The sequence below is a fragment of the Coregonus clupeaformis genome, unplaced genomic scaffold (genome assembly GCF_020615455.1).
Source record: "Coregonus clupeaformis isolate EN_2021a unplaced genomic scaffold, ASM2061545v1 scaf0876, whole genome shotgun sequence".
In the NCBI taxonomy this organism is placed as follows: Eukaryota; Metazoa; Chordata; class Actinopteri; order Salmoniformes; family Salmonidae; genus Coregonus; species Coregonus clupeaformis.
The window spans coordinates 1-12,500 of record NW_025534330.1 but is presented as its reverse complement, the minus strand read 5'-3'; the positions used below and the strand labels follow the sequence as shown (position 1 = coordinate 12,500).

Sequence of the window (12,500 nt, the reverse complement as noted above, 5' to 3'; positions counted from 1 at the left end):
TCACTCTCTACACACACACACACACACACACACACACTCTCTCTCTCTCTCACTCTCTACACACACACACACACACACGCGCGCTCTCTCTCTCTCACTCTCTACACACACACACACACACACACACACACGCTCTGTCTCTCTCTCACTCTCTACACACACACACACACACACACACACACACACACACACACACGCACGCGCTCTCTCTCTCTCACTCTCTACACACACACACACACACACACACACACACACACACACACACACACGTGCGCGCGCTCTCTCTCTCTCTCTCACTCTCTCCACACACACCTCACCCCTGTGTGTGCTGTCTCACTGTAGCGTCGGGAGGTAGCCAAGGCAGTGTTCTGCCTGGTCCTGATCTTTGCTCTGTGCTGGTTCCCGCTCCACCTCAGCAGGATACTGAAGAAGATGGTTTACATGTCCCATGATGCCAGACGCTGTGAACTGCTCAAGTAGGGACACACGCACACACGTACGCAGGCGCAAACACACACACACACACACACACACACACACACACACACACACACACACACACACACACGCTAGCACGGACGCACACACACACACATGCTAGCACGGGCACACGGCTAGCTACTAAATTGCGACAATTAAAGGTAAATTTCTCACAAAATTGACATTCAAATATATATTATATTATTGTATTCTAGTTTCCTGTTGGTCCTGGACTACTGCAGTATTAACTGTGTCTGTAGTTTCCTGTTGGTCCTGGACTACTTCAGTATTAACTGTGTCTGTAGTTTCCTGTTGGTCCTGGACTACTTCAGTATTAACTGTGTCTGTAGTTTCCTGTTGGTCCTGGACTACTACAGTATTAACTGTGTCTGTAGTTTCCTGTTGGTCCTGGACTACTGCAGTATTAACTGTGTCTGTAGTTTCCTGTTGGTCCTGGACTACTACAGTATTAACTGTGTCTGTAGTTTCCTGTTAGTCCTGGACTACTGCAGTATTAACTGTGTTGTAGTTTCCTGTTAGTCCTGGACTACTGCAGTATTAACTGTGTCTGTAGTTTCCTGTTAGTCCTGGACTACTGCAGTATAAACTGTGTCTGTAGTTTCATGTTGGTCCTGGACTACTGCAGTATTAACTGTGTCTGTAGTTTCCTGTTGGTCCTGGATTACTGCAGTATTAACTGTGTCTGTAGTTTCCTGTTAGTCCTGGACTACTGCAGTATAAACTGTGTCTGTAGTTTCCTGTTGGTCCTGGACTACTGCAGTATTAACTGTGTCTGTAGTTTCCTGTTGGTCCTGGACTATTGCAGTATTAACTGTGTCTGTAGTTTCCTGTTGGTCCTGGACTACTGCAGTATTAACTGTGTCTGTAGTTTCCTGTTAGTCCTGGACTACTGCAGTATTAACTGTGTCTGTAGTTTCCTGTTAGTCCTGGACTACTGCAGTATTAACTGTGTCTGTAGTTTCCTGTTAGTCCTGGACTACTGCAGTATAAACTGTGTCTGTAGTTTCCTGTTAGTCCTGGACTACTGCAGTATTAACTGTGTCTGTAGTTTCCAGTTGGTCCTGGACTACTGCAGTATTAACTGTGTCTGTAGTTTCCTGTTGGTCCTGGACTACTGCAGTATTAACTGTGTCTGTAGTTTCCTGTTAGTCCTGGACTACTGCAGTATTAACTGTGTCTGTAGTTTCCTGTTGGTCCTGGACTACTGCAGTATTAACTGTGTCTGTAGTTTCCTGTTAGTCCTGGACTACTGCAGTATTAACTGTGTCTGTAGTTTCCTGTTAGTCCTGGACTACTGCAGTATTAACTGTGTCTGTAGTTTCCTGTTGGTCCTGGACTACTACAGTATTAACTGTGTCTGTAGTTTCCTGTTAGTCCTGGACTACTGCAGTATAAACTGTGTCTGTAGTTTCCTGTTAGTCCTGGACTACTGCAGTATTAACTGTGTCTGTAGTTTCCTGTTAGTCCTGGACTACTGCAGTATTAACTGTGTCTGTAGTTTCCTGTTAGTCCTGGACTACTGCAGTATTAACTGTGTCTGTAGTTTCCTGTTAGTCCTGGACTACTGCAGTATAAACTGTGTCTGTAGTTTCCTGTTAGTCCTGGACTACTGCAGTATTAACTGTGTCTGTAGTTTCCTGTTAGTCCTGGACTACTACAGTATTAACTGTGTCTGTAGTTTCCTGTTGGTCCTGGACTACTGCAGTATTAACTGTGTCTGTAGTTTCCTGTTGGTCCTGGACTACTACAGTATTAACTGTGTCTGTAGTTTCCTGTTAGTCCTGGACTACTACAGTATTAACTGTGTCTGTGGTTGTGTCTGTAGTTTCCTGTTAGTCCTGGACTACTGCAGTATTAACTGTGTCTGTAGTTTCCTGTTGGTCCTGGACTACTACAGTATTAACTGTATCTGTAGTTTCCTGTTAGTCCTGGACTACTGCAGTATAAACTGTCTGTAGTTTCCTGTTAGTCCTGGACTACTGCAGTATTAACTGTGTTTGTAGTTTCCTGTTAGTCCTGGACTACTGCAGTATTAACTGTGTCTGTAGTTTCCTGTTGGTCCTGGACTACTGCAGTATTAACTGTGTCTGTAGTTTCCTGTTAGTCCTGGACTACTGCAGTATTAACTGTGTCTGTGGTTTCCTGTTGGTCCTGGACTACTGCAGTATTAACTGTGTCTGTGGTTTCCTGTTAGTCCTGGACTACTGCAGTATTAACTGTGTCTGTAGTTTCCTGTTGGCCCTGGACTACTGCAGTATTAACTGTGTCTGTAGTTTCCTGTTAGTCCTGGACTACTGCAGTATTAACTGTGTCTGTAGTTTCCTGTTAGTCCTGGACTACTGCAGTATTAACTGTGTCTGTGGTTGTGTCTTTAGTTTCCTGTTGGCCCTGGACTACTGCAGTATTAACCGTGTCTGTAGTTTCCTGTTAGTCCTGGACTACTGCAGTATTAACTGTGTCTGTAGTTTCCTGTTGGTCCTGGATTACTGCAGTATTAACTGTGTCTGTGGTTGTGTCTGTAGTTTCCTGTTGGCCCTGGACTACTGCAGTATTAACTGTGTCTGTAGTTTCCTGTTGGTCCTGGACTACTGCAGTATTAACTGTGTCTGTAGTTTCCTGTTGGCCCTGGACTACTGCAGTATTAACCGTGTCTGTAGTTTCCTGTTAGTCCTGGACTACTGCAGTATTAACCGTGTCTGTAGTTTCCTGTTAGTCCTGGACTACTGCAGTATTAACTGTGTCTGTAGTTTCCTGTTGGTCCTGGACTACTGCAGTATTAACTGTGTCTGTAGTTTCCTGTTAGTCCTGGACTACTGCAGTATTAACTGTGTCTGTGGTTGTGTCTGTAGTTTCCTGTTGGTCCTGGACTACTTCAGTATTAACCTGGCCACAGTCAACTCCTGCATCAACCCCATCATACTCTACTTCGTCAGCAAGAAGTTCAAAAACTGCTTCAAGGTAGGACTCTGTGTGCGTGTACGTGTGCTCTTCCCATGTCAAGCCACCTCGCTCAAATGATCCATGAGGTCCTAGTGGCTCTGATGTCATAGTGAGGTAATGGGTTCAGTGGTCGTGTGAGAGAGATAACGGCAGGGACACACAGAGAGGGAGGGAAAGGGGGAGAGAGAGAGAGAGAGAGAGAGAGAGAGAGAGAGAGAGAGAGAGAGAGAGAGAGAGAGAGAGAGAGAGAGAGAGAGAGAGAGAGAGAGAGAGAGAGAGAGAGAGAGAGAGAGAGAGAGGGGGAGAGGGGAGAGGGGAGAGGGAAAAGGGGAGAGAGGGAGAGAGAGGGAGGGGGGAAAGGTGAGAGAAGGGGAGAGAGGGAAGAGGGAGGCAAAGAGGGGGAGAGAGGGGAGAGAGAGGGAGAGGGAGGGAGGGAAAATGGGGAGAGAGGGGGAGAGAAAGAGAGAGAGAGAGGGCGGGGGAAAGGGGGAGATAGAGGGAGAGAGGGAGGGGGAAATGGGGGAGAGAGGGGGAGAGAGGGGGAGAGAGGGAGGGAGAGGGAGAGAGAGAAAGACAAACCAAACCAGAGTGAGTGGGGGGAGCGAGAGAGAGACAGGGGGAGAGGGAGTGTGGGAGAGGAGCCAGAGAGAGAGACGGGGGGAGAGGGAGTGTGGGAGAGGGGCCAGAGAGAGAGACAGGGGGAGAGGGAGTGTGGGAGAGGAGCCAGAGAGAGAGACGTGGGGAGAAAGAGAGAGAGAGAGAGATAAGAGGAGGGATAAATATAGAAAGGTTTTGACCCCAGAGATGTTCTGGGAAGAGTGTCCCTGTGTTAACTCAGTCAGTCCTCTGCCCTCTCCCTCCATCCCTCTCCCTCCATCCCTCTCCCTCCATCCCTCTCTCTCCATCCCTCCATCCCTCTCCCTCCATCCCTCTCCCTCCATCCCTCTCTCTCCATCCCTCCATCCCTCTCCCTCCATCCCTCTCCCTCCATCCCTCTCTCTCCATCCCTCCATCCCTCTCCCTCCATCCCTCTCCCTCCATCCCTCTCTCTCCATCCCTCCATCCCTCTCCCTCCATCCCTCTCTCTCCATCCCTCCATCCCTCTCCCTCCATCCCTCTCCCTCCCTTCCTCTCCCTCCATCCCTCTCCCTCCATCCCTCTCCCTCCATCCCTCTCCCTCTATCTCTCCCTCCCATCCCTCTCCCTCCATCCCTCTCTCTCCATCCCTCCATCCCTCTCCCTCCATCCCTCTCCCTCCCTCCCCCTCCATCCCTCTCCCTCCATCCCTCTCCTCCATCCCTCTCCTCTCCCTCCATCCCTCTCCCTCCATCCTCTCCCTCCATCCCTCTCTCTCCATCCCTCCATCCCTCTCCCTCCATCCCTCTCCCTCCATCTCTCTCCCTCCATCCCTCTCCCTCCATCCCTCTCCCTCCATCCCTCTCCCTCCATCCCTCTCCCTCCATCCCTCTCCCTCCATCCCTCTCCCTCCATCCCTCTCTCCTCTAGTCGTGTCTCTGTTGTTGGTGTGACTCCAGTTCCTTGGTCAACAGTATGGTACCTCTCAACCTCAATGGAACCAGCCTGCAGTCTAAGAACCCTGATCAACAGTATGGTACCTCTCAACCTCAATGGAACCAGCCTGCAGTCTAAGAACCCAGATCAACAGTATGGTACCTCTCAACCTCAATGGAACCAGCCTGCAGTCTAAGAACCCTGATCAACAGTATGGTACCTCTCAACCTCAATGGAACCAGCCTGCAGTCTAAGAACCCTGATCAACAGTATGGTACCTCTCAACCTTAATGGAACCAGCCTGCAGTCTAAGAACCCAGATCAACAGTATGGTACCTCTCAACCTCAATGGAACCAGCCTGCAGTCTAAGAACCCTGATCAACAGTATGGTACCTCTCAACCTCAATGGAACCTGCCTGCATTCTAAGAACCCAGATCAACAGTATGGTACCTCTCAACCTTAATGGAACCAGCCTGCAGTCTAAGAACCCAGATCAACAGTGGGTTGGGGGAGTTGTGTGTGTGTGTGTGTACAACAATGGATCGGATGCCCTCTGGCGTTTATTCACTAAGATGCACTATGGATATTTTTGGGACTATATACATCATGCAGTATTTTTGGGACTATATACATCATGCAGTATTTTGGGGACTATATACATCATGCAGTATTTTGGGGACTATATACATCATGCAGTATTTTGGGGACTATATACATCATGCAGTATTTTGGGGACTATATACATCATGCAGTATTTTGGGGACTATATACATCATGCAGTATTTTGGGGACTATATACATCATGCAGTATTTTTTGGACTATATACACCATGCAGTATTTTTTGGGACTATATACAGTGCATTCAGAAAGTATTCAGACCCCTTGACTTTTTCCACATTTTGTTACGTTATCCTTATTCTAAAATTGATTAAATATTTTTTTCCCCTCATCAATCTACACACAATACCCCATAATGACAAATCAAAAACAGGTTTGTAGAAATGTTTGCAAATTCACAAAAATACTATTTACATAATGGGTATGACGCTACAAGTTTGGTACACCTGTATTTGGGGAGTTTCTCCCATTCTTCTCTGCAGATCCTCTCAAGCTCTGTCAGGTTGGATGGGGAGCGTCGCTGCACAGCTATTTTCAGGTCTCTCCAGAGATGTTCGATCAGGTTCAAGTCCGGGCTCTGGCTGGGCTACTCAAGGACATTCAGAGACTTGTCCCGAAGCCACTCCTGTGTTGTCTTGGCTGTGTGCTTAGGGTCGTTGTCCTGTTGGAAGGTGAACCTTCTCCCCATTCTGAGGTCCTGAGCACTCTGGAGCAGGTTTACATCAAGGATCTCTCTGTACTTTGCTCTGTTCATCTTTCCTCGATCCTGACTAGTCTCCCAGCCCCTGCCTCTGAAAACATCCGCACAGCATGATGCTGCCACCACCATGCTTCATCATAGGGATGGTGCCAGGTTTCCTCCAGACGTGACGCTTGGCATTCAGACCAAAGAGTTCAATCTTGGTTTCATCAGACCAGAGAATCTGGTTTCTGATGGTCTGAGAGTCCTTTAAGTGCCTTTCTGCAAACTCCAAGTGGGTTGTCATGTGCCTTTTACTGAGGAGTGGCTTCCGTCTGGCCACTCTACCATAAAGGCCTGATTGGTGTAGTGCTGCAGAGATGGTTGTCCTTCTGGAAGGTTCTCTCATCTCCACAGAGGAACTCTGGAGCTCTGTCAGAGTAACCATCGGGGGCCTTGGTCACCTCCTGACCAATGCCCTTCTCCCCGATTGCTCAGTTTGGCCCGGCGCAGCTCTAGGAAGAGTCTTGGTGGTTCCAAACTTCTTCCATTTAAGAATGATGGAGGCCACTGTTTTCTTGGGGACCTTCAATGCTGCAGAAATGTTTTGGTGTCCTTCCCCAGATCTGTGCCTCGACACAATCCTGTCTCGGAGCTCTACGGACAATTCCTTCAACTTCATGTCTTGGTTTTTGCTCTGACATGCACTGTCAACTGTGGGACCTTATATAGACATGAGTGTGCCTTTCCAAATCATGTCCAATCAATTGAATTTACCACAGGTGGACTCCAATATTTGAGATTCTTCAAATAGCCACCCTTTGCCTTGATGACAGCTTTTTACAGTCTTGGCATTGTCTCAACCAGCTTCATGAGGTAGTCACCTGGAATGCATTTCAATTAACAGGTGTGCCTTCTTAAAAGTTAATTTGTGGAATTTCTTTCCTTCTTAATGCGTTTGAGCCAACCTGTTGTGTTGTGACAAGGTAGGGGTGGTATACAGAAAATAGCCCTATTTAGTAAAATACCAAGTCCATATTGTGGCAAGAACAGCTCAAATAAGCAAAAGAGAAACGACAGTCCATCATTACTTTAAGACATGAAGGTCAGTCAATACGGAGCATTTCAAGAACTTTGAACGTTTCTTCAAGTGCAGTCACAAAAACCATCAAGCGCTATGATGAAACTGGCTCATGAGGACCGCCACAGGAAAGGAAGACCCAGAGTTACCTCTGCTGCAGAGGATAAGTTCATTAGAGCCTCAGAAAGTGCAGCCCAAATAAATGCTTCACAGAGTTCAAGTCACAGACACATATCAACATCAACTGTTCAGAGGGGACTGTGTGAATCAGGCCTTCATGGTCGAATTGCTGCAAAGAAACCATTACTAAAGTACTGCTTGGGCCAAGAAACACGAGCAATGGACATTAGACCGGTGGAAATGTGTCCTTTGGTCTGGAGTCCAAATTGGAGATTTTGGGTTCCAACTGTCGTGTCTTACGAGCGCAGAGCAGGTGAACGGATGATCTCTGCATGTGTGGTTCCCACTGTGAAGTATGGAGGAGGAGGTGTTATGGTGTGGGGGTGCTTTGCTGGTGACACTGTCAGTGATTTATTTAGAATTCAAGGCACACTTAACTAACATGGCTACCACAGCATTCTGCAGCAATACGCCATCCCATCTGGTTTGCGCTTAGTGGGACTATCATTTGTTTTTCAACTGGACAATGACCCAACACACCTCCAGGCTGTGTAAGGGCTATTTGACCAAGAAGGAGAGTGATGGAGTGCTGCATCAGATGACCTGGCCTCCACAATCCCCCAACCTCAACCCAATTGAGATTGTTTGGGATACGTTGGGCCGCAGAGTGAAGGAAAAGCAGCCAACAAGTGCTCAGCATATGTGGGAACTCCTTCAAGACTGTTGGAAAAACATTCCTCATTAAGCTGGTTGAGAGAATGCCAAGAGTGTGCAAAGCTGTCATCAAGGCAAAGGGTGGCTACTTTGAAGAATCTCAAATATAAAATATATTTTGATTTATTTAACACTTTTTTGGTAACTACATGATTCCATATTTGTTATTTCATAGTGTTGATGTCTTCCACTATTATTCTACAATGTAGAAAATAGTAAAATAAAGAAAACCCTTGAATAAGTAGGTGTGTCCAAACTGTTGACTGGTACTCTATGTGTCACGATCGTCAGGAACAGATGAGGACCAAGGCGCAGCGTTGCAGGCAAACATACTCTTTATTTAGCGTCAAACGACCAAAACGATAACGTGACAGTTCACGGTCTAACACAAACCGACTGGAAACAAGAACCCACAAACACAAAGGGAAAAACAGACAGTATAAATATGGCTCCCAATCAGAGACAACCATTCACAGCTGACACTCGTTGCCTCTGATTGGGAGTCACTCAGGCCAACATAGAAATAAACAAACTAGAACTCCCAACCTAGAAATAGAATACATAGATCTACACACCCTGGCTCAACATAACAGTGTCCCCAGAGCCAGGTGTGACACTATGTAAATGTGCAAATATTTCTGGAAACCTGTTTTTGCTTTGTCATTATGGGGTATTGTGTGTAGATTGATGAGGAATTGTTTTTATTTAATCGATTTTAGAATAAGGCTGTAACATAACAAAATGTGGGAAAAGTCAAGAGGTCTAAATACTTTCCGAATGCACTATACACCTCATTCAGTATTTTTGGTAGTATATATACACCATGAAGTATTTTTGAGACTATATATATATACACACCATGCAGTATTTTCGGGACTATATATACCATGCAGTATTTTTCCAAACAATTCAACACTTCACTGTTTGAGCTCCGTAACTTTGGTAGGGGAGAGAGGTCTCCATGACAATGAGATTAGAGGTTACCATGTAGATGAATGATTGACAGCTTGCTGGCTGGACACCTAGCACAGGAAGCGGAAGAGCCTATGAAGTTGCCCCATAGTTTAGACACTCGCTGATCCAAGATCAGTTTGGTGTTTCCTTTCTGATGTTAAAGTTTAGGATGTGGGTTGGTTAGGCTGATCCTTGATCTGTTGTTAGGGGTAAATGCTTCACATAGCAGACAGCAGACCTTCTGTGTATATGGATTATTATTAGGTCTCAGAGCTCTTTTGTCTGGGCTTAGCCTGGTTCCACATCTGTTTGTGCTGTCTTGTCAACTCAAAGGCTCTTAATGGAGTTAGTGTAGCTGATGTGAAATAGCTACCTAGTTAGCGGTGTGAAATGGCTAGCTAGTTAGCGGTGTAAAATGGCTAGCTAGTTAGCGGTGTGAAATGGCTCGCTAGTTAGCGGTGTGCTAGTAGCGTTCAATCGGTGATGTCACTCGCTCTGAGACCTAGAAGTAGTTGTTTCCCCTTACTCCACAAGGGCTGCGGCTTTTGTGGAGCGATAGGTAACGATGCTTCGTGGATGACAGTTGTGGCTGTGTTCAGAGAGGGTCCCTGGCTCGAGCCCAGGTTGGGGCAAGACGAAGGGGGTCCCTGGTTCGAGCCCAGGTTGGGGCAAGACGAAGGGGGTCCCTGGCTCGAGCCCAGGTTGGGGCAAGATGAAAGATGGAAGCAATACTGGCACATTGGCAAGACAGCACAAACACCCTAGTCTGGATACTCCATAGTAGACACCCTAAGAAGGGTTTGGGTTGGGCCAGAAACACACACCACTAATATCCATGGTTTTATATCATTTTTCAAAGTATTTAAGGGAGTGTATTCTACAGTAACTATTGTGTTATAAACTGTTTTTTTTTATATATGTAAGAATTGAGAAACATGTATATTTTGTGTTGGTGGTGTTTTTCTATCTTGACATTGTGCACCGACAGGAGAAAATAAAGATATATTTTCTAACATTCAAGAAAACTCAATGTGTTGGAGGTGTCTTTCTATCTTGACACTGAGAGGAGATGTAAAGGTATATATTAGAAGAGTTACGGTACTCTACTCAATGTGTTGGAGGTGTCTTTCTATCTTGACACAGAGATATAAAGGTATATATTAGAAGAGTTACGGTACTCTACTCAATCTGTCTATGTTTATCTCAATGTGTTTTTTTCCAACCCACTTTCCCCTACTCCAGTGGAAAATCACTATGATCAGAACAGATGGTAAAAAGTGCAATCTCTCCATCTCTTTTTCTCTCTCTCTCCCCCTTTCTCCTCTCTCCCTCCTCCTCTCTCTCTCTCTCTCTCGCTCTCCCCCCTCCTCTCTCTCGCTCTCTCCCTCCCCGTCTCTTTCTCTCTCTCTCTCTTAACGACTCTCTCTCTCCCCCCTCTACCTCCTCCCCTCTCTCTCTCTCTCTCTCCCTCCTCTCCCTCCTCCCCCTCTCCCTCCTCCCCCCTCTCTCTCTCTCCCTCCTCTCCCTCCTCCCCCTCTCCCTACCTCTCCCCCTCGCTCTCCCTTGCTCTCTCTCTCGCTCTCTCGCTCTCTCTCTCTCTCTCTCCCTTGCTCTCTCTCCCCCTCTCTCTCCCTTGCTCTCTCCCCTTCTCTCTCCCTTGCTCTCTCCCCCTCTCTCTCCCTTGCTCTCTCTCTCTCTCCCCCTCTCTCTCCCTGCATACTTTACTGCTCTGTCTTCTGTAGAAACCAACCCAGGGAACCAATATGGAGTAAATCTCTTTACAAGTTGTTGACAGATGTAGTCAGTGTTCCTATCTACACCGCAGCTTCCTCTACTCAATATCCTGCTACTGCTGTCTCTCTCTGTGTGTGTGTGTGTGTGTGTGTGTGTGTGTGTGTGTGTGTGTGTGTGTCTGTCTGTCTGTCTGTCTGTGTGTGTGTGTGTGTGTGTGTGTGTGTGTGTGTGTGTGTGTGTGTGTGTGTGTGTGTGTGTGTGTGTCTGTCTGTGTGTGTGTTGTGGTTCCCTTCCATCTGACACATTAATTTCACTGTTAAACTTTACACTTTAGTTTTCCATATTAGTTCAACTGCTTACTTATTAGATTTGCTCAAAACTACACTCGTGAAACGTGACAGCGCATCACATGGTACAAATCTTGAACGATTCTTTGATTCTGAACAGAGCTCAACTCACCCGAGATGGGGACACTTGTCTGTCTGGATCACAGAATTAGGAATTAGGAATACTAATCGGGTGGCACTTAGCCCTAGCGGTTAAGAGCGTTGGGCCCTGTAACAGAAAAGATGCGGTTCGAATCCCCGAACCGACTAGGTTAAAAAAATATGTTGATGTGCCCTTGAGCAAGGCACTTAACCCTAGTCGCTCTGGATAAGAGCATCTACTAAATGACTAAAAACGTAATTGAATAGCATCTTTAAGGTGCCACATTGGAATGTCTGCACTCACTAACTGTAAGTCGCTCTGGATAAGAGCGTCTGCTAAATGACTAAAATGTAAATGACAATGTAAATGATAGTTCCGTACGACGTAGCGACATCTAGTGGCCAATGATGAACACTACAGCATTGTATTTCTCGTACCCATAATAAACGATGCCTACCTCGGCTGGCATGTAAAAGTCACCAGTAGGCTACCGACTGTAATATATGGAGCTATACACCTTTAATGCTAGTCCATAACTCCCTTGTGTTTAACAGCCAATCAGTATCACTCTTGAGGTTGAAGGTCAAGGGGATATGTAAATGAGCGGTCTTGCGGTTTGAAGTGTGCCTGCGTGTACGGTGTTAATTCTTACCATGCTTCAGATGTAAAGCTAAAAGTAATAGTACTTCAGTCTCCATTGTCAAGTTAATTCTGCCGTGCACAGACCGATCCAATATGCTTCAAATAACTAACATTGTGGTGAATTGTATTATTTCTGAAAATGATCCACTAGTGTTGTTTTGTTTTACCGCCCCTCCCTGCTCACATATGACAATGAGGGGGGGTAACTGAACTGGCCACGTGACCTGATGATGCTGGAAGGATGCTAGCTCTGGTCCAGGGTGTTAGTGCGCGTTCCTCCTCTAACTAAGTAGAGGAACATACGTAACACCCTGGACCAGAGCTAAAATTACGTATATGACGGTTTGTTGTGAGGTCAGCGTCAACGTGGAACCGCATGCGTTATTATTTGACGTGGAATTTCGCAGCCACCTCGGACGCAGTCCTTGTTCAGGATTTCATTCAGTCAGTTCGCGATCATTTTGGATTATAAAGTAAAGCTCTCCAGATCGGAATGGATGAAGCGCGTTAAAGCAACGTTGCTTGGCTACAATCCAGGGATATACAGATGGCTATTTAGGAAAGCTGCACATG

The 12,500-nt window shown here is 46.4% G+C and overlaps 1 protein-coding gene across 1 annotated transcript in view; it reads left to right on the top strand.

Annotated features, from left to right (window-relative positions):
- LOC123485866 (endothelin receptor type B-like) overlaps window positions 1-5,847 on the top strand; it is a gene marked incomplete at its 5' end in the record, with an annotated part of 16,830 nt that extends 10,983 nt beyond the window's left edge. Inside the window, 3 exons of the mRNA XM_045216974.1 lie at window positions 343-476; window positions 3,351-3,459; window positions 4,948-5,847. Of these exons, the coding sequence (XP_045072909.1) occupies window positions 343-476; window positions 3,351-3,459; window positions 4,948-5,091 (387 nt within the window). The remainder of the gene's footprint in view (window positions 1-342; window positions 477-3,350; window positions 3,460-4,947) is intronic.
- Between the last annotated feature and the right edge of the window lie 6,653 nt (window positions 5,848-12,500).